The sequence below is a fragment of the Hemibagrus wyckioides genome, linkage group LG09, assembly GCF_019097595.1.
Source record: "Hemibagrus wyckioides isolate EC202008001 linkage group LG09, SWU_Hwy_1.0, whole genome shotgun sequence".
NCBI lineage: Eukaryota > Metazoa > Chordata > Actinopteri > Siluriformes > Bagridae > Hemibagrus > Hemibagrus wyckioides.
Genome location: NC_080718.1, coordinates 24163157 through 24185656, shown reverse-complemented (window position 1 = coordinate 24185656; position 22500 = coordinate 24163157). Strand labels below are relative to the sequence as shown.

The 22500-nt window shown below is 37.1% G+C and overlaps 2 protein-coding genes across 4 annotated transcripts in view; one reads left to right on the top strand and one right to left on the bottom strand.

The window, feature by feature from the left end:
• Positions 1-4718, top strand: part of cldn23l (claudin 23-like) — a 4920-nt gene extending 202 nt beyond the window's left edge. Inside the window, exons 1-2 of one of the 2 annotated variants that reach the window (XM_058398432.1) lie at positions 1-72; positions 213-4718. The exon at positions 1-72 is cut by the window's left edge and continues 202 nt beyond it. In XM_058398432.1, the coding sequence (XP_058254415.1) occupies positions 285-974 (690 nt within the window). In that variant the 5' untranslated portion in view covers positions 1-72; positions 213-284 and the 3' untranslated portion in view covers positions 975-4718. Of the gene's footprint in view, positions 77-212 lie in introns of both variants that reach the window. The other variant, XM_058398431.1, reaches the window with a different exon arrangement.
• A 2104-nt stretch (positions 4719-6822) lies between these two features.
• The window catches only part of cnksr1 (connector enhancer of kinase suppressor of Ras 1), a 69413-nt gene continuing 53735 nt past the window's right edge, over positions 6823-22500 (bottom strand). The window contains exons 15-21 of one of the 2 annotated variants that reach the window (XM_058399281.1): positions 18908-18981; positions 16401-16472; positions 13874-13947; positions 13567-13640; positions 11549-11666; positions 10114-10292; positions 6823-8346 (exon numbers count right to left, since the gene is read on the bottom strand). In XM_058399281.1, coding sequence (XP_058255264.1) covers positions 8023-8346; positions 10114-10292; positions 11549-11666; positions 13567-13640; positions 13874-13947; positions 16401-16472; positions 18908-18981 — 915 coding nt within the window. In that variant the 3' untranslated portion in view covers positions 6823-8022. The remainder of the gene's footprint in view (positions 8347-10113; positions 10293-11548; positions 11667-13566; positions 13641-13873; positions 13948-16400; positions 16473-18907; positions 18982-22500) is intronic. The other variant, XM_058399282.1, reaches the window with a different exon arrangement.

The following is a 22500-nucleotide window of genomic DNA, read 5'->3' as shown; positions in this document are numbered from 1 at the left end:
ATTGGATTTGCTCTCATCAAACACACGACTCTTGCACATCTGGACTGCGGAAACTCCTGGATCCTTTCCTCGGTGTGTGAGTGATCGTCTCGTTCATGATATCTCAAATTCATTACATAGAATTTCGTTTATTTGTATTATTATATTTTTCTTCCTAGCTAAGGTGATAAGCAGTTCTGATTCTCATCTTCGATATTCCTTTTGTTTCTCAGCCTTGAACACTGTAAACTGAAAAACCTCCAAAAAGCTCAACTTTTGTCTCTGTTGCTGTGACATTACCCATAATGCACACACCAGCTTCTATAGTAACTGGCATTGTCTTCGCTCCCCTGGGACTGGTGCTGGTGTTCACAGCAGCCATCACTCCTCAGTGGCGGGAAGGCCAGGCTCGTCTGGGGAGGGTCGGGACCGGTGTAGGTGAATCCAGAGGCATCGAGCTCCTGCTCCTGCGCTCTGATGGCCTGTGGGAAAGCTGTCTGCAGGTGGTACACTCCGAATTACGGGAGTGCTGGCCTGTATCTGGAGCATACCAACACGATTCACGTGTCCGTGCCACTCGGGGACTCGTGCTCACGTCTCTGTTCCTGTGTGGCTCTGGGATTGTTCTTGCCAGTGTCGGTGCCCGCTGTTGGACGGACACGCCACTCAGAAATGTAGCAGGAGCTGGAGGATTGCTGGTGGCACTGGCGGGAGTGCTCAGCCTCGCAGCGTTGAGCATCTACACTCATCACTTGCCCAAACTGGCTGTGGAGCTTGTATCAAACATGTCTGACTTTCAAGGGCTTGACTTGCACAAGTTGCCCAGTCTGGCTTTGCGCCCTGCTGGTTCACTGTATTTCGGGTGGGTTGGCGCATGGGTGCAGGTGCTTGGAGGACTGGCACTGCTGTTCGGGGTCGGACGACCACAATGTCCAGGTCGCACCAGAAGGGTCCAGAGAGAGATCGTGATGAAGGCTTACGATGTCAGCTGTTAGATAAAAACTTCTTTGTGAAAAGAGACAATCAGGACTCTGCTGTAACACTGCTGTAACCGCTTGGATCTTCATACCGAAAGATAACATCTATTTACTCTGTTATGGCATCACTACTTGGGGTGCCTCAAAGGGTTTGAAGCTGAGCTCAGGTTACTGTCTGTGTAGAGGTCTGCATTTTCCCCTCCGAGGTCATGTTGCTTTCTTCCAGGTTCTCTGTTTTTCTCCCACATCCCAAAACCATGCAGGTAGGAGGGCTGGCTATACTATGAGAGTGTGAATGTGTATATGATGGACTGGCCTCACATGCAGAGTGAATGAGAGTGTGAATGTGTATATGATGGACTGGCCTCACATGCAGAGTGAATGAGAGTGTGAATGTGTATATGATGGACTGGCCTCACATGCAGAGTGAATTCTCTCACCCTGACCACTTACTAATGTCAACAAAACAACTAAATGAGTCAGGAGCCTGTGGTATCATGTCTTGCTCCATGTAGGTAGACAGGGCTTGCTGTGTGCTGGGAGTGTAGGCAGAGAATAAATACAACTGCCCTTCTGAACTGGCGGCTTTGTAGGATATAATCCGATTCAACTGACCAAAACACATACTTTAGATGATAATGGTAACTTTAGAAAGTGGGTCAGGGTTAGTATTTATTTGTTTGAAAAGCTTGGATTTGTTCGAAAATAAATTGCACACGAATCAGGAACTAGTCATGTTTATATTCATATAAATAAGAGCAAAGGATAAAAAAAATAATATTACAGATAATAAATAATATTTTTCAGGTCAGATTTGCACATGATTTTTTTTTCAGTCTCTAAACAAAGGTATAAATTAGCTCCTGGTCTGTAGGTAACATTGGGATATTTTATTACTTGAAAGCACAGAATTATTTAGTTATTAATTAATTTATTTAGATTTTATTTATTTTTTATTTTTTCAACTCAAAGGGCTTCAGAAGTGGAAATAAAATATAGAGGCAGAGCAGATGGAGCAAGGCATGATGTACTAGATCCTGGTGAACGATGCCGAGCTTTATTAAAAGGATCTCATTTGTCAGGGCATCCTATTGATCACAGATCTAATCAGATATAAAATATTAGCAGCAACACAACAAGATAATGCAATAACAACTGAAATGAAGGTCGTCACGACTTCCTGACAAGACAGAAAACAAAAGGAATATAGAGATCCAATGTAAACTGATATGAATGTAAATATTATGCTTTGCATTCATGTACATGCCAATCAAATATACCTATACATAACCTTTATTAGCTGTTATTAACCTTCATGGGTTAATCCTGGTCAGGAAAGCTGCTTCATTCTTTTTCACATCCATCAGTTATCTTTTGCACTTGCTAAAAACTATGCTCAAGTCCCGTTCGTTACAGAGTGGCTAACATATTTAAGCTAAAAGTGTACTGAAAATTAAAAAATGATGCTGTTGATTGTATTGAAAAGCTTTCCAGCCCACATTGCACTGCTTGACAGTAAAGAATCTTTCTTCTTCTTTTGGCTTTTCCCTTCAGGCGTTGCCACAGAGAATCATCTCTCTCCACCTATCCCTATCTTCTGCATCCTCAACACTTGCACCCACTAGCTTCATATCCTCATTTATTCCATCCATATACCTCCTCCTTGGCCTTCCTCTTTGCCTCCTGTCTGGCAGCTCCATGTCCAACATTCTCCTACCAATATACTCACTCTCCCTCCTCTGAACATGTCCAAACCATCTTAATCTGGCCTCCCTAACTCTGTCCCCCAAACGTCCAACATGAGCCGTCCCTCTGATGTACTCGTTTGACAGTAGAGAATACAGTGTAGAATTATTTCTATTTTCACTATCTGGTGTCACCAACCCTCTTGGTTCCTCATGTCATCTCAGGGCTTGCTACCATTCCTTGCTTGCTCTCCATTCCCTTCTACTATTGTCTCTGGCTTGGTCATTACAGATAAAATCTTGAAATCTCTCTCTATATCTGGATATCTGTAAAGCTGCTTTGGGACAATGTCCATTTCTGAAAGCACTTTATAAATTAAATTGAATATTTAAGACATTATTAAATATGGACGGTCCTCAGATCTTCATCACTGCCTTACTCACTTGATGCTAATTTCTCCAGTATACTTTATGCAAATTTTTGTGTAGAGCTCGGATCTCTTGCTCATTCTCACCCTCCAGCCGGCTCTCTTTTATCATCAGCCAGATATCAGCCAAGAAGGGTGAATGCTAACACTTTATTTTTTGCATCATGGGGAGGTGTAACACACTCAGAGGAAAGTGTGATCTACTCTCTTCTGGATACAGTAGCTCACGGACACCTATGATTGGCTAGTTTTACAGTAACTGACAGAGGACAGAAACAATACCATCCCTCTCACCAAGACAGAATGGCCAGTTTAGCTTCTTTGGCTCTCTGACTCTTGATGTGCCTGTGATAGGACACTTGCAATTCAGTTCTGTCCCTCTGGGGCCTATGGTGGTTATTTTTGTAATAAGGTGTGGTCATGAATTCATGTATATATATATTATATAAGGGTATGATAATATCCTCACTCAGTAATAAAATGATTGGGACATTGACATCTATGTTAGATATTTGTCTTAGATATTTCCACAGGAAGCTAAGCAGGGATAAAGATGACTGATAATACACTATACTGTATCTTCATCATTGAGCATTTAAAGGCTTCAGCATGGAGGAGTTGGTGTTGAATCTATACCTATTTATAAGTTGCTCAGGAGCTCCTGGTTACACGACTCCAGGATATTATTCATCATCACACTCTCTGGTGTTCATAATGATTTATAATCACACTCTCTGGTGTTCATAATGATTTATAATCACACTCTCTGGTGTTCATAATGATTTATAATCACACTCTCGGATGTTTATAATGATTTATAATCACACTCTCTGGTGTTCATAATGATTTATAATCACACTCTCTGGTGTTCATAATGATTTATAATCACACTCTCGGATGTTTATAATGATTTATAATCTCTCTCTGGTGTTTATAATGATTAATAATCACACTCTATGTCTGGTTCCTCGCAAGGTTTCTTCCACTGTCGCCTCAGGATGGCTCATTAGGGATTAATACAAATAAATTTATATATAAGTCTAATATTAATGACTTTTTATATGATGCACGATAATATACTGGAGTTGCTGGTGATCAGGCCACATTACCTTAAACAAATTCTCAAAACTGTATTTAATTTTGCATCAAATAATTAACTGGAGGCCGATTATCGAATGCGACATTTTCTGTCACGGTACACAAATTGTTACACCACTCGCGGTCATGCCTTCAGACCTTGTGGCTACAACATAATCATTTGTGACCATGCCGTATTAAAAATAACCACCGTGTCCTCGGGTTTGCTCAGAGATGTTCTGACACTCTCTCCTTTTAGCATTTCCGGTCCTGATTTTTTAAACCTTTATACACCAGCCCTGGTCTGGAATCAGCTCTGGTCATGTGACTGTATATGACTGAAAGCAAAAATCCTAATGATAGATGTGAGAAGAGTGAAGAATGCAGTGTGAACAATGCGTCTGTCTGGGTGTCTATTCATGTGTTAATGGTATGTTGTGTTTTTGTATGATTATTGCTCACTGCTATGCTGCTCAGACCAATAGAAGCAAAAACAGATAAAGAATTGTAGATGATTTGTGCTGCTTGGTGGTGTAATTCTGAATGTATTCATTTCTAATTTCACTTAGCGTTAGTGGAATTCATCTATTATTATTATTATTATTATTATTGTTGTTGTTGTTGTTGTTGTTGTTGTTATTATTATTACTATTATTATTATTATTGTTGTTGTTATTGTTATTATTATTATTATTATTATTATTTTTAATAATAATAATACATAGCTAAATAATAATAATAATAATAATAATAAGGTATTTTTATTTTATTATTATAATTATTTTTATTAATAAGGTATTTTTATTATTATTATTATTATTATTATTATTATTATTATTATTATTATTATTATTATTATTATTATTATTATTTTATTTATCTATTTTTAAAATTATTTTAGATATCAGCTACAGTATTTTTACTTTTTAAAATTAATCTCTTTCTATAAACTGTTGATTTGTGATTGAATATAAATAATCACATGCACTGAAAGAAAGCGCTTAAAACATCTCCACATGAAGCCAAGTAATATTTTGCCTTAAGCCAGCAACTGTAGGACTTTTCCATGTAGCTCTGCGGCGTCTAGTCAGTAACGTGTATATTTCTCTACTGGTAAAAAGTGACATTTTAATGAAAGGCACCTCGTTGTGTTGAACTATATTTTGTAATGTTGCTAAATGACTAAATAAAGGTTTGTGGTTTATTCCTGCATTCTGATAAAACCCACGATCTCTGCAAGATCGTTGTGTGTGTGTGTGTGTGGACTTTATATACATTATTTACAGGAAATTCAGCTCACTTTTCCTGACTTGTTCACTGGAAAAGTTCATTCCAGTGTTGCTGAGGTTTGGATGGTAACAAAATTATGACTAATTAAAAACCTATGTGGAAACAACAACTGTATTAAATGCAAAGGCATGCTGCATTTTATGGAAGACAGAAAAAAACCTTTGCAATAATGTTTGGAGTTGGCATGAATTCCAATTTCCTTGGCCAAGCGTCCAATTTTATTGTAAAGTCAACACTGCTCATCTTCCTGACACGACTTTCTGAACTATGAAGCATGGTCCTGGCAGCATCACGCTGTGCAGATGCTTTTCCTCACCTCAAATGAGATGAGTTAGCATGAGAAACTTTTGATAATGATGTGTAGATAAAGATTAGCGGTTATCAAGCCTGGAACTGAGCAGAACTAATGGAAATGTGGCTTGGTTTGTAGCTGATATTGTAAAGAAGGAATACACAGATCAGTAAATCTTTTTTAATCTACATTTACCTTTTTTACCTGGCATTTGGCAGATGCACTTTTCCAGAGAGAAGAAGGAGAACTGAGAGCAAGAAACCTTTCTTATTACCACACATACACTATATTGCTAAAAGTTTTGGGACACCCCTCCAAATCACTGAATTCAGGTGTTGTTTTTCAGGGGTTGGGCTCGGCTCCTTAGTTCCAGTGAAAGGAACTCTTAATGCTTCAACATACCAAGACATTTTGGACAATTTCATGCTCCCAACTTTGTGGGAACAGTTTGGGGATGACCCCTTCCTGTTCCAACATGACTGTACACCAGTGCACAAAGCAAGGTCCATAAAGACATGGATGAGTGAGTTTGGTGTGGAGGAATTTGACTGACCTGCACAGAGTCCTGACCTCAAACTGATAGAATAGGATGAATTAGAGTAGAGACTGCGAGCCAGGCCTTCTCACCCAACATCAGTGCCTGACCTCACAAATGCGCTTCTAGAGGAAGGGTCAAAAATTCCCGTAAATATGAGTGTAAAGGCAGATGTCCCATTTTTGGAATGGCTCAGAGTCTCCACTCTAATTCATCCCAAAGGTGTTCTATCGGGTTAAACTGTTCCCTCAAAGCTGTTCCCAAAAATGTCTTGGTATGCTGAAGTATTATGAGTTCCTTTCACTGGAACTAAGGGGCCAAGCCCAACACCTGAATTCTATGATTTGGAGGGGTGTCCCAAAACTTTTGGCAATATAGTGTACATTACAGTGAAATTCTTTTCTTCACATATTCCAGCTGAGGAAGTTCAGGTCAGAGCACAAGGGCAGCTATGATACAGCACCCCTGGAGCAGGAAGGATTAACAGCCTTGCTCAATTGCCCAACAGTGGAGCAATTGGTGATGCTCAGGCTCAAACCCTGATCCCCTGATCAACAACCCAGAGCCTTAACCACTTGAACCACCACTGACCCCAGCCCCTTCACTGCCCCACTGGCTTATAATTTATCTCAATGCATACAACTGAGGGTTAAGATGCTTACTCAAGGAAGCTTTCCTTAACTCACAACCTTCTGATCAGTAATCCAATGCCTTAACCACTAAGCTACCACATTCCACCCATCCCTTTAACCTTTAAGTACAATTAATCAAAAAGAAATCTTTAGCTGTTGTAAACTGTAGACATTTTATTTACAATAAAAACAGAAAAGTCTTTCACATATACAACTTACAGTGTTCACAACATGACTCAGTACTCCAAGTCTCATGATTTTGGGTAATGATTCGCAGGATTATTTACATTTATTCTTTTCCTTTTCTTCCCATCCATCATTGCACAAATGAACATGCAGTACAAACATGATACGTAAGAGCAGGCATTATATTAAAACTTTTACACGATCGCTCTAAAACATACCTGTAAAAATAAAAGGCCCTGTCAATGTCCGTTATCTGCACAGGCCACTTTGTTCTATTTTTATACAACATAAAATTTGTCACAGATTATATACAACAACCAAAAAAATAATAATAATAACTTCCTGTTTAAGATAAAAGAGCTCTGATAATGATGCTCATCCACTTCAGCACAGACGTCAAGGATTATGGTCATCTCTGTCTGGTCATCATCCATGTTCATTATTGATTGCTGATTATTTTGAATGGGTTTTGGACTAAAGCTCCATATCCAGTGCTTCACTTTGAGTCTCCAGTGGACTAACACCAGTGTGTTGTTTCCAGTCAGCAGTTTAGGATGTGAACTGTACTAAAAGTAAATTAATACTGATCAGTCTGGACTTGGGCTGAAGACTTGGAAATCCGTATCGAGAGGAAGATTCACTTGAGGGAGTTGTTCTAAATGATCAAAGTTGCAAACCAAAACAGGAAGGTTAAACCATTCATAATTATTTGATTTATTTACAGATCTTTGGAGTTTTCTTTATAAAATCATGAGTAAAACAATTGCGACTAGCTAGCTAGACAAAAAAACCACATCATCGAGGTTGCTTAGCAACACTGACATCGATCATTTCTTGTAAGAACAAGGTAACGCTCCCCAGAGCAGCTCAAGTCCCGCCCCGTTCCTTAAAACAAAAAAGAGGCTCTGATTGGTCAGATTTTTAAAGTGGGCGGGCTGAGCTCAGATGAAGAAGTAATTTTCAGAGGAGCTGCTGTCTGCTCTTTCACTGTGTAACCCAGTACGCTCTGCTAAGTCTCCATCGCTAGGCAACTCAGAGTCCACTAGCTGCTCTCCGTCGCTCAGGCTGAGTCGACATGCTCCGTCGTCATCGGGGGTGGCGGGTTTCGCTTGTGGGGTTGTTTGGGTTCGTTTTTTCTCTTTGGCGATTTTCTCGATCTCCTGGTACAGATCCTCATTGTGCTGCTTCCACTGGCGGTATTTCACCGGCGTCAGACTGGAATCTTCCAGAAGCTTATCGATGAGCTGTAGCTCCGCCTCCTTCGCCTGGAACACATTCAGAGCGGGGATATTAATATATTATGATATTTGAACACATATATAGACATATTTTTACCACAGCGCCGCTGAATCTGATTGGTCAGGTGGTGTGGATGCATTTCCTCTAACAGGAGCTAGCAGTGACGACAGAGCCGTCCCAAATTTAATGAAGAAAAAGTACATACTTTTGAGTGTGCATCAAAAGAGCAATTACTGGGGCATATTATGACATCATAAAACCTGAGGAAAATGTTGTTGCCTAGTTACGCACACTGTCAACATAAACAACCTCCACACTGCATTTCAGCTTCCTTCATTATTCCTTACATCCTCGTGAATGATTTTCCCACAATTCAATTAGACCTTTTTAAAAGGTCTTCTTTTCTTTCTTTCTTTCTTTCTTTCTTTCTTTCTTTCTTTCGTCATTCTTTCTTTCTTTCTTTCGATAATTCATTCTATCATTGTTTCTTTCCTTTTTTCTTTCTTTCGTTCATTCATTTGTTCGTGTTTGTTTGTTTGTTTCTTTCTTTCTTTCTTTCGATAATTCATTCGTTAATTCAATAATTCATACGTTCATTCGTTAATTCATTCATTCATTCTTCCTTCCTTTCTTTCTTTCTTTCTTTCTTTCTTTCTTTCTTTCTTTCTTTCTTTCTTTCATCTAAAATGTGGCTAAGCAAACAGTCAAGACCTCCTCCTCTGTCACACACAGAGTTATGGGTGCACGGATCCACACTTTGAAAATCTACCAGAAATCATCTAGTAAACCATCTAGGTTCATTTCTGGATACTGATTCCAGCTTCAGGACACATACTGCTGCCGTTTGTTGGGAGGATTTTTTTTATATACATACAACAATACATGAAACAAACAGTTTAAGTGTTTCAGGGAGAGGTAGGTCTTCATCCGTCGTTTGAAGACGGTCAGTGACTCAGCTGTTCGGACATCTAGGGGACATTTACTCCACCACCTCGGTGCCAGAACAGAGAAGAGTCCAGACGTATATCTTCCTCTTACCCTGAGAGATGGTGGGACTGTTTGTTGCTATGGTTACGTTTAAGTGTTTCTATGGTTAAGTTTAAGGAAATTAAAACACTGACCCATCAAGACATGGACTCCACTAGATCCCTGAAGGTGTGCTGTGGTATCTGGCACCAAGATGTTAGCAGCAGAGCCATGGGCCCCACCTCACAACTTACTTAAAGGATTTACAAGACTTAAAGGATACTTTTGATAGATACTGACCACTGCAGACCGGGAACACACCAAAAGAGCTGCAGTTTTGGAGATGCTCTGATCCAGTGGTCTAGCCATCACAATTTGGCCCTTCGTCAAACTCGCTCAAATCCTTACACTTGTCCATTTTTCCTGCTTCTAACACGTCATCTTTGAGGACAAAATGTTCACCTGCTGCCTAATATATCCCACCCACTAACAGGTGCCATGATGAGGAGATCATCAGTCTTACTCACGTCACCTCTCAGTGGTCATAATGTTATGCCTGATCAGTGTAGAAGGAACAGTAAATTTCTTACAGTTTAAATCACTAGCTCAGATCCTGATGTGACTCTGTACGAGAGCTTTGCTTTATTAAAAGGTAAAAATGTAAAAAATGAAAAGATGGTAGTGCTTAATGAAGAGCTTTAAAGATGGAGTGGATTAGATATGATGTAGAGTGTTGCAAAGACATTTCTCGGCTATAATAAACATTATTCACTTCACTTGTATGTAATTCTTAAGCTTGTGTGTGTGTGTGTGTGTGTGTGTGTCACCTTGAGCGTGCTCTGAAGAGCGCGGAGTGTGTGGACCTTCTCGTTGATGACGGGATTCTTGTTGCGTCGGATGAAGGACCGGCGGAGTTGGTCGTGAGTGATGGGCTGTTTCTGACCAATCAGAGACACTCCTCCCTCCTTCAGCTGGTTAAACAGCTCTCCCATCTCATCCACCGCTACTGAGAGGAACAGACACACAGAGGAACAGGAAGTGTGAGGAACAGGAAGTGTGAGGAACAGGAAGTGTGAAGAAAAGCCATAAGATTACTTCATACTCCATTCTGTTCATATAGAATTCTATTACTATTACATTTATACTGTTTTATATCTCAGCTTCAAACTTTCAATTTTCTTTCTTTTTTTTCTTTCTTTCTTTTTCATTCATTTATTCATTAATTTGTTCATTGTTTCTTTCCTTTTTTGTTTCTTTCATTCTTTCTTCCTTTCATTGTCTTTCTTTCTTCCTTCCTTTCATTCTTTCTTTCTTTGTCTTTCTTTCTTCCGTTCTTCCTTTCATTCTGTCTTTCTTTCTTCCTTTCATTCTGTCTTTCTTTCTTTGTCTTTCTTTCTTCCGTTCTTTCTTTCTTTCGTTCATTTATTCATTCGTTGTTTCTTTCTTTCCTTTTTTGTTAGTTTCTTTCTTTCATACGGTCTTTATTTCGATAATTCATTCGTTCATTGTTTCTTTACCTTTTTTGTTTCTTTCTTTTTCTTTCGTTTGTTCATTCTTCCTTTTATTCTGTCTTTCTTTCTTTGTTTCTGTCATCCATTCATTCAATCGTTCTTTCTTTCTTTCGATCCTTTTGTTGTTCATTCATTCATTTTCGTTCGTTGTTTCTTTCTTTTTTCTTTCCTTTTTTGTTTGTTTGTTTCTGTCTTCCTTTCTTTCGTTGTTTCATTTATTCTTTCTTTCGATAATTCATTCGTTCATTGTTTCTGTCCTTTTCCTTTCTGTTGGTAGTTTGTTTTATTTTTTTGTGCTATTTTTTAAGCATATTTTGTTAATCATATAAGTGATTTTTAAGCTGAATTTTACTGGATTATGGAAAAGAACTTGTGGCTTTCAGATTTGAGAGCTTGAATGGGTTTAATATCAACATTTAATTTGAGAATATAAACATATGTGTGGGAAAATAACAAACTGAAGTTTTCTATAAACATATTGTCCCTAGTAGGCCAGGAAAAAAGAAAAATACTTAATAAAAACGACAAATTCTTGAAAGTCCTGAGTATCTACTTTCATATGAGCTTCACATTAAGCACCAGTGTGACTCAATGCTGAACATAAACATTAAACTAAACAGGAGCAAATTACATTTTTGAAATAAAATTGTTTTAAAAAACAATCCAACACACACACACACACACACACACACAATACAGCATGCACAGCATGCACTGCACACATACATCTGTTTCGAGCGGTTCAGTTCACCTTGTGGTTGTGTAGCTGAGGCTTTACTGCCCCCTGCTGGTGATGTGGTGCCTGCAGTTCCTCCCAGCGGTTTGTTTTTCTTGCCCAGAGCTCGAGGGAGCGTGTTACTCTGAGGCTTCTGTCACCAGACACAATAAACCAACTTAATACTGCTGTTATATTACTGCTGATATATTACTGCTGATATATTACTGCTGATATATTACTGCTGTTATATTACTGCTGATATATTACTGCTGTTATATTACTGCTGATATATTACTGCTGATATATTACTGCTGATATATTACTGCTGATATATTACTGCTGTTATATTACTGCTGTTATATTACTGCTGATATATTACTGCTGTTATATTACTGCTGTTATATTACTGCTGTTATATTACTGCTGATATATTACTGCTGTTATATTACTGCTGATATATTACTGCTGATATATTACTGCTGTTATATTACTGCTGATATATTACTGCTGTTATATTACTGCTGATATATTACTGCTGTTATATTACTGCTGTTATATTACTGCTGATATATTACTGCTGATATATTACTGCTGTTATATTACTGCTGATATATTACTGCTGATATATTACTGCTGTTATATTACTGCTGATATATTACTGCTGTTATATTACTGCTGTTATATTACTGCTGATATATTACTGCTGATATATTACTGCTGTTATATTACTGCTGATATATTACTGCTGATATATTACTGCTGTTATATTACTGCTGATATATTACTGCTGATATATTACTGCTGTTATATTACTGCTGATATATTACTGCTGTTATATTACTGCTGATATATTACTGCTGATATATTACTGCTGATATATTACTGCTGTTATATTACTGCTGATATATTACTGCTGATATATTACTGCTGATATATTACTGCTGTTATATTACTGCTGTTATATTACTGCTGATATATTACTGCTGATATATTACTGCTGTTATATTACTGCTGATATATTACTGCTGATATATTACTGCTGTTATATTACTGCTGATATATTACTGCTGTTATATTACTGCTGATATATTACTGCTGATATATTACTGCTGATATATTACTGCTGTTATATTACTGCTGATATATTACTGCTGTTATATTACTGCTGTTATATTACTGCTGATATATTACTGCTGATATATTACTGCTGTTATATTACTGCTGTTATATTACTGCTGATATATTACTGCTGATATATTACTGCTGATATATTACTGCTGTTATATTACTGCTGATATATTACTGCTGATATATTACTGCTGTTATATTACTGCTGTTATATTACTGCTGTTATATTACTGCTGATATATTACTGCTGTTATATTACTGCTGTTATATTACACTTTATTCAGACTGTAAACATCTGGAAATATACTTAATACTGCTGTGTGTGTGACACTCTGCTTTCTTCCTTTCTTTCTTTCATTGTTTCTTTCTTTTTTGTTTTTCCTCTCTTTCTCTCGTTCCATCTTTCTTTCTGTCTTTCTTTCTTTCATTTGTTCATTCTTTCTTTCTCTTATTCTTTGACTTTCTTTCTCTCTTTCTTTCCTTCTCTCATTCTTTGTCTTTCTCTTATTCTTTGACTTTCTTTCTTTCTTTCGTTATTTATTTTGTTCATTCATTCATGCTTTCTCTGCTTCTTTGTCTTTCTTTCTTTTGTTCGTTATTTCTTTCTTTCTCTCATTCTTTGTCTTCCTTTCTTTCCTTATTTTGTTCTTTTTTCTTATGTTCCTTTGTTCTTTTTTCTTACTTTCCTTTATTCTTTCTTTCTTTCTCTGCTTCTTTCTTTTGTTCTTTCTTTTTTTCTCTCATTCTTTGTCTTTCTTTCCTTTGTTCTTTCTTTCCTTCTTTCTTTCATTTATTCGCTTATTCTTTCTTTCTTTCTTCCTTTTCTTTTCTTTTAATTTCTTTCTTTCTGTCTGTCTGTCTGTCTGTCTGTCTCTGTCCCTGTCTGTCTTTCTCACATGTGTGTGTTACGTGTCTCTCCTCACCGTTGTGGTTTTCTTCTTTGGAACAAGTGGTGAGTGTGAGCCGTCCTCCTCTGACTCGGTCTCACTGTAACACTCTGTCAACACACACACACATACACACACACACATATACACACACACACACACACACACCAGGTTCAATAACTCAACCAGCAAACACTATCGTCTTATTAAAAACCATGATATCTGATATCACATCAAACACAACTGCATGAAGCACTGGACATGATGTTCCTGAGTTTGCTGCTGATTTTTTCTTCTAGTAAAATAAATAAATAAATAAAGCAGCAGATCTGCTGGAACGCACCGGCCTCGTTGTCTGATAGATACTGTTGGTGCTTCTTATATTTCTGGATTGCGACGATCAGACAGTTGATCCACCTGTTCCACAAAAAGCAGAGAACAGTGATGTGTTGAGCCGTGAGGTGACCGAAATCCTGTTATCATATATTCTGTTGATAATTTTAAAGCAGGAAGACGTTTCTATCCACAGCTGTGTTTGATGAGAGGTATAATAGTACCAGAAACAGTACCAGTACCAGTAATAGTACCAGTACCAGTGAACAGGTGGAAACAATCAGGAGTCATAGACTTTAATCCCTTTAAACCTACACAACTTACTAACAAACCTGTGGCTGTGTGGGGATAATGTCAGAGTGTGTTGCTGTTGTTGTTTGTGGAAAGAAAGAAAGAAAGAAAGAAAGAAAGAAAGAAAGAAAGAAAGAAAGAAAGAAAGAAAGAAAGAAAGAAAGAAAGAAAGAAAGAAAGAAAGAAAGAAAGAAAGAAAGAAAGAAAGCAGACTAAACAAGAGATAGAAACATCAAACAAACAAACAAAAGAAGAACAAAAAACCTTATGAAAGATAGAAACATTGAACAAGTGAACAAACTAAATAAACAACGAATGAAAAAACAAACAAAAAATAAAAAACAGCAAACGAACAAAAGGCAGAAGGAAAGAACGAAAAAAAGGAAGGAAGGAAGAAGGAAGGAAGAAAAAAGAAAGAAAGAAAGAAAGAAAGAAAGAAAGAAAGAAAGAAAGAAAGACCAAACAAAATATCAAACAAATGAAAGAAAGAACAAAAAATCTAATGAAAGAAATATAAAAACGTTGAACAAATGATCGAACAAAAGAAATAACGAACAAAAACAAACAAACAAAAGACAGAAACATTGAACAAACAAATGAAAGAAAAACAAAGAACGAAAAAAAGAAAGAAACATTTAACAAAAGAAAGAAAGAAAGCAAGAAACATTGAACAAACGAAAGAAAGAAAGAAAGAAAGAAAGAAAGAAAGAAAGAAAGAAAGAAAGAAAGAAAGAAAGGAACAAACGAAAGAAAGGAACAAACGAAAGAAAGAAAGAAAGAAAGAAAGAAAGAAAGAAAGAAAGAAAGAAAGAAAGAAAGAAAGAAAGAAAGAAAGCAAACTTCAAAACAAAACTACATGAAAAAGCTTCTTTATTTATTTTTTAGTTTTCTTTGAAAACTATGAAAATGTCTCTGATGCTCCTGTGTTTCAGTCAGAAGTCCATCTCTACATCTCTTTATTCTCTCTTTTCACACTTTGGTGTTCTTTAAAATACCAGAACTATAACAGAAATAGCAGAAATTTACCCTTCTGTCCACTTTATTAGAAACACCAGTACACCATTCAGTGTGAACTCTAGAGACTGCTGTGTGAAAGCCCCTGAATGCTCCGAGTGTTTACAGCAAACAAGAAGACAATCCTCAGACTTGTAGGATATTATCTGTGTTTATTTACTGCAGTTAGAATCGTCTGGAAGATCAAGCAGATTGATCCGGAGAGCTCAGAGGATCAGGGACACTGGATTAAACAGCTCTGCATTCACTGCATTCACACACGAGGAGCACCAACAGCTGTGTGAAAGCTTTAAGGCAGTGTGTCTGTGGGTCTGATCTTCTGTTCACATGTTCAGAGCAACACTGTGATCCTCAACATCCTGTAATCCTTTATTCAGATTTATTTGAAGAGCACAGTATCGTCAAGGACACCTCTCATAAACTGTTTACCCTCTTACCCTCTGGGAAGAGGTTCAGGTGCCTGTGATCCAAGGCTAGAAGGCTAAGGAACAGCTTTTGCCCCACAGCGGTCTCCTTACTGAACTCTTCAACCCATTAACCCCCCACTGATGGTGATAACCCCTCCTTCACACTGATAAACCCTTCAAAACTGCAAGATATCACTGTATACTGTATATTCTCTGTACATTCATACATATACAACATACACGCATAACATTATGACCACCTGCCTAATATTGTGTTGGTCCACCTTTTGCTGCCAAAACAGCCCCGACTCCACTAGATCCCTGAAGGTGTGCTGTGGTATCTGGCACCAAGATGTTAGCAGCAGATCCTTTAAGTCCTGTAAGTTGCAAGGTGGGGCCTCTATGGGCCATACTTACAGGACTTAAAGGATACTTAAATGACTTAAAGGACACTTTTGATAGATACTGACCACTCCAGACCAGGAACACCCCACAAGAGCTGCAGTTTTGGAGATGCTCTGATCCATTGGTCTAGCCATCACAATTTGGCCCTTCGTCAAATCCTTACGCTTGTCCATTTTTCCTGCTTCTAACACATCAACTTTGAGGACAAAATGTTGACTTGCTGCCTAATATATCCCACCCACTAACAGGGGCCATGATGAGGAGATCATCAGTCTTATTCACGTCACCTCTCAGTGGTCATAATGTTATGGCTGATTGGGGTATATATAAATATATATATATATATATAATCTGACTGATCCACAGGTTGAGGATGAGGCTGAGTTTTGGTGTTTTGGTGTTCATGTGCATCACACTCACTTGCTCATGTCACTAACGTTGTCAGCGGCGAAGAAGAAGTTCTGGAAGCGCGGGTGGAACATCTTAAACACGCTGCAGAGACACCAGAGAGAGAGAGAGAGAGAGAGAGAGAGAGAGAGAGAGAGAGAGAGAGAGAGAGAGAGACCACTTCACATGAGTAACTTGAAAACAGGAGCGTGTGTGTGTGTGTGGGGGGGTATTAATTAAAATCATCAATCAATCAGTAGAACACAAACTACACAACAGAACACACACCACACAAACTACACAACAGAACACACACCAGACAAACTACACAACAGAACACACACCAGACAAACTACACAACAGAACACACACCAGACAAACTACACAACAGAACACACACCACACAAACTACACAACAGAACACACACCAGACAAACTACACAACAGAACACACACCAGACAAACTACACAACAGAACACACACCAGACAAACTACACAACAGAACACACACCAGACAAACTACACAACAGAACACACACCAGACAAACTACACAACAGAACACACACCAGACAAACTACACAACAGAACACACACCAGACAAACTACACAACAGAACACACACCAGACAAACTACACAACAGAACACACACCAGACAAACAGATGCTATATATGCAATGAAAATGTACAAAATACTGAACCTCAGAATACTGGATAAAAAATCTCTCTTATAAAAAATTATATAAAATAAATATTATATAATATATAAACTCTCGTTATTTGCAGTGAGAATGTTATATGAAAATCTAAATATATAAATAAAACAATACTTTGATATATGAAAAAAAATACTGAATAAAACCTGAATAAATGAAATAAAACTAATAAAATCTAATTAAAATAATACACAGGTTCCCAATCTGGAGCTTATGGAACATGGAGAAATTTATTTATAATCAAAATCAGTGAAGAGATGACTAAATGAATGAATAAATAAATAAGCAAGTAAATAAATAAACACATATTATAATTCACACATTTCAAAAAAGTTATACATTGATTAGCATTTTATTGAGTGAAATAAGTATTTGACCCCTTTGCAAAACATGACTTAGTACCTGGTGGCAAACCCTTGTTGGCAATCACAGACGTCAGACATTTCTTGTAGTTGGCCACCAGGTTTGCACACATCTCACATCTCAAGGAATTTGGGCCCACTCCTCTTTGCAGATCCTCTCCAAGTCATTAAGGTTTTGTGGCTGACCCTTCAGCTCCCTCCACAGATTTTCTATGGGATTAAGGTCTGGAGACTGGCTAGGCCACTACAGGACCTTAATGTGCTTCTTTTTGAACCACTCCTTTGTTGCCTTGGCCATGTGTTTTGGGTCATTGTCAGGCTGGAATATCCATCCACGACCCATTTTCAATGCCCTGGCTGAAGGAAGGAGGTTCTCATACAAGATTTAACAGTACATGGCCCCGTCCATCGTCCCTTTGATGCAGTGCAGTTGTCCTGTCACCTGGGGATAGTGTACTTGGGGTCATAGGCAGCATTCCTCCTCCTCCAAACACGGCGAGTTGAGTTGATGCCAAAGAGCTGGATTTTGGTCTCATTTGACCACAACACTTTCACCCAGTTCTCCTCTGAATCATTTAGATGTTCACTGGCAAACTTCAGATGAGCCTGTACATGTGCTTTCTTTAGCAGGGGGACCTTGCGGGTGCTACTGGATTTCAGTCTTTCACGGCGTAGTGTGTTACCAATTGTTTTCGTGGTGACTATGGTCCCAGCTGCCTTGAGATCATTGACAAAATCCTCCAGTGTAATTCTGGGCTGATTCCTCACCGTTCTCATGATCATTGAAACTCCATGAGGTGAGATCTTGCATGGAGCCCCAGACCGAGGAAGATTGACAGTCCTTTTGTGTTTCTTCCATTTGGGAATAATCGCACCAACTGTTGTCACCTTCTCACCAAGCTGCTTGGCGATGGTCTTGTAGCTCATTCCAGCCTTGTGTAGGTCTACAATCTTGTCCCTGACATCCATGGACAGCTCTTTGGTCTTGGCCATGATGGAGAGTTTGGAATCTGATTGATTGCTTCCTTCTGTGGACAGGTGTCTTTCATACAGTTAACAAGCTGAGATTAAGAGCACTCCCCGAGAGTGCTCCTACTGTAATCTCAGCTCCTTACCTGTATAAAAGACACCTGGGAGCCAGAAATCTTTCTGATTGATAGGAGATCAAATACTTATTTCACTCATTAAAATGCAAATCAATGTAGAACATTTTTCTGGATTTTTTTGTTGTTATTCTGTCTCTCACTGTTCAAATAAACCTACCATTAAAATTACAGACTGATCATTTCTTTGTCAGTGGGCAAACGTACAAAATCAGCAGGGGATCAAATCATTTTTTCCCTATATATATATATTATAGTTTTTTGTACTGTGTAGCTGGACACTGGTTGCCATGGTTTCTCTGGTTGTTACAACGTTTGTGTGTGTGTGTGTGTGTGTAAGAAAAGAGAAAAGGACTTACTACTTCCTCTTGTGTTCTCCAGCGCTCTCAATGCTGTAGCTGCCAATCTTCGCCATCCCCACTGCCTTCTCCTCCTGTAAACATGTCAGATTCAGTTCAGAAACACAGAAACACAAACACACAGCTTTAGTTACAAGAGTATTTGTGCATTAAACACCCCTATATTATATATACACTAAAATGGTGTGTGTGTGTGTGTATCTATGTGTGTATGCATATGTCTGTGTATGTATGAATATGTATATATCTGTGTGTATATCTGTGTATTTATGTGTGTGTATATATCCGTGTTTGTGTGTATGTGTATATACAGTAGGTGTGTATGTATATCTATGTGTGTGTATGTATATCTATGTGTGTGTGTATGTATATCTATGTGTGTATGTATATCTATGTGTGTGTGTATGTATATCTATGTGTGTATGTATATCTATGTGTGTGTGTATGTATATCTGTGTGTGTGTATGTATATCTATGTGTGTATGTATATCTATGTGTGTGTGTATGTATATCTATGTGTGTGTGTATATCTATGTGTGTGTATGTATATCTATGTGTGTGTATGTATATCTATGTGTGTGTATGTATATCTATGTGTGTGTGTATGTATATCTATGTGTGTGTATGTATATCTATGTGTGTGTATGTATATCTATGTGTGTGTGTATGTATATCTATGTGTGTGTATGTATATCTATGTGTGTGTATGTATATCTATGTGTGTGTGTATGTATATCTATGTGTGTGTATGTATATCTATGTGTGTGTATGTATATCTATGTGTGTGTATGTATATCTATGTGTGTGTGTATGTATATCTATGTGTGTATGTATATCTATGTGTGTGTATGTATATCTATGTGTGTGCGTATGTATATCTATGTGTGTATGTATATCTATGTGTGTGTGTATGTATATCTATGTGTGTATGTATATCTGTGTGTGTGTGTGTATGTATATCTATGTGTGTGTATGTATATCTATGTGTGTGTGTATGTATATCTATGTGTGTATGTATATCTATGTGTGTGTGTATGTATATCTATGTGTGTATGTATATCTATGTGTGTGTGTATGTATATCTATGTGTGTATGTATATCTGTGTGTGTGTGTGTATGTATATCTATGTGTGTATGTATATCTATGTGTGTGTGTATGTATATCTATGTGTGTATGTATATCTGTGTGTGTGTGTATGTATATCTATGTGTGTGTATGTATATCTATGTGTGTGTGTATGTATATCTATGTGTGTATGTATATCTATGTGTGTGTGTATGTATATCTATGTGTGTATGTATATCTATGTGTGTGTGTATGTATATCTATGTGTGTATGTATATCTATGTGTGTGTGTATGTATATCTATGTGTGTATGTATATCTATGTGTGTGTGTGTGTATGTATATCTATGTGTGTGTGTATGTATATCTATGTGTGTATGTATATCTATGTGTGTGTATGTATATCTATGTGTGTGTGTATGTATATCTATGTGTGTGTGTATGTATATCTATGTGTGTATGTATATCTATGTGTGTGTGTGTGTGTATGTATATCTATGTGTGTGTGTATATATATGTGTGTATGTATATCTATGTGTGTATGTATATCTGTGTGTGTGTATGTATGTATATCTATGTGTGTATGTATATCTGTGTGTGTGTGTGTATGTATATCTATGTGTGTATGTATATCTGTGTGTGTGTGTGTATATGTATATCTATGTGTGTGTGTATGTATATCTATGTGTGTGTGTATATCTATGTGTGTATGTATATCTATGTGTGTGTGTATGTATATCTATGTGTGTATGTATATATATGTGTGTATGTATATCTATGTGTGTATGTATATATATGTGTGTATGTATATATATGTGTGTGTATATCTATGTGTGTATGTATATCTATGTGTGTGTGTATGTATATCTGTGTGTATGTATATCTATGTGTGTGTGTATCTATGTGTGTGTGTATATCTATGTGTGTATGTATATCTATGTGTGTATGTATATCTATGTGTGTGTGTATGTATATCTGTGTGTATGTATATCTATGTGTGTGTGTATCTATGTGTGTGTGTATGTATATCTATGTGTGTATGTATATCTATGTGTGTGTGTATATCTATGTGTGTGTGTATGTATATCTGTGTGTATGTATATCTATGTGTGTGTGTGTATCTATGTGTGTGTGTATGTATATCTATGTGTGTATGTATATCTATGTGTGTGTGTATATCTATGTGTGTGTGTATGTATATCTGTGTGTATGTATATCTATGTGTGTGTGTATCTATGTGTGTATGTATATCTATGTGTGTGTGTATGTATATCTGTGTGTATGTATATCTATGTGTGTGTGTGTATCTATGTGTGTGTATGTATATCTATGTGTGTATGTATATCTATGTGTGTGTGTATATCTATGTGTGTGTGTATGTATATCTGTGTGTATGTATATCTATGTGTGTGTGTATCTATGTGTGTATGTATATCTATGTGTGTGTGTATGTATATCTGTGTGTATGTATATCTATGTGTGTGTATATCTATGTGTGTGTGTATGTATGTGTGTGTGTATGTATATCTGTGTGTATGTATATCTATGTGTGTGTGTGTATCTATGTGTGTGTGTATGTATATCTATGTGTGTATATCTATGTGTGTATATCTATGTGTGTGTATATCTATGTGTGTGTGTATATCTATGTGTGTATGTATATCTATGTGTGTGTGTATGTATATCTGTGTGTATGTATATCTATGTGTGTGTGTATGTATATCTATGTGTATGTATATCTATGTGTGTATGTATATCTATGTGTGTGTATCTGTGTGTGTGTATATCTATGTGTGTATGTATATCTATGTGTGTGTGTATGTATATCTATGTGTGTATGTATATCTATGTGTGTGTATATCTATGTGTGTATGTATATCTATGTGTGTGTGTATGTATATCTGTGTGTATGTATATCTATGTGTGTGTGTATCTGTGTGTGTGTATATCTATGTGTGTATGTATATCTATGTGTGTATGTATATCTATGTGTGTGTGTATCTGTGTGTGTGTATATCTATGTGTGTATGTATATCTAGGTGTGTGTGTATCTGTGTGTGTGTATGTATATCTATGTGTGTGTGTATCTGTGTGTGTGTATATCTATGTGTGTATGTATATCTGTGTGTATATGTATATCTGTGTGTATGTATATCTATGTGTGTGTGTATCTATGTGTGTGTGTATATCTATGTGTGTATGTATATCTATGTGTGTATGTATATCTATGTGTGTGTGTATGTATATCTATGTGTGTGTGTATGTATATCTGTGTGTGTGTATGTATATATATGTGTGTATGTATATCTATGTGTGTGTGTATATCTATGTGTGTATGTATATCTATGTGTGTGTGTATATCTGTGTGTATGTATATATATGTGTGTATGTATATCTGTGTGTATGTATATCTATGTGTGTGTGTATATCTGTGTGTATGTATATATATGTGTGTATGTATATCTGTGTGTATGTATATCTATGTGTGTGTGTATATCTGTGTGTATGTATATATATGTGTGTATGTA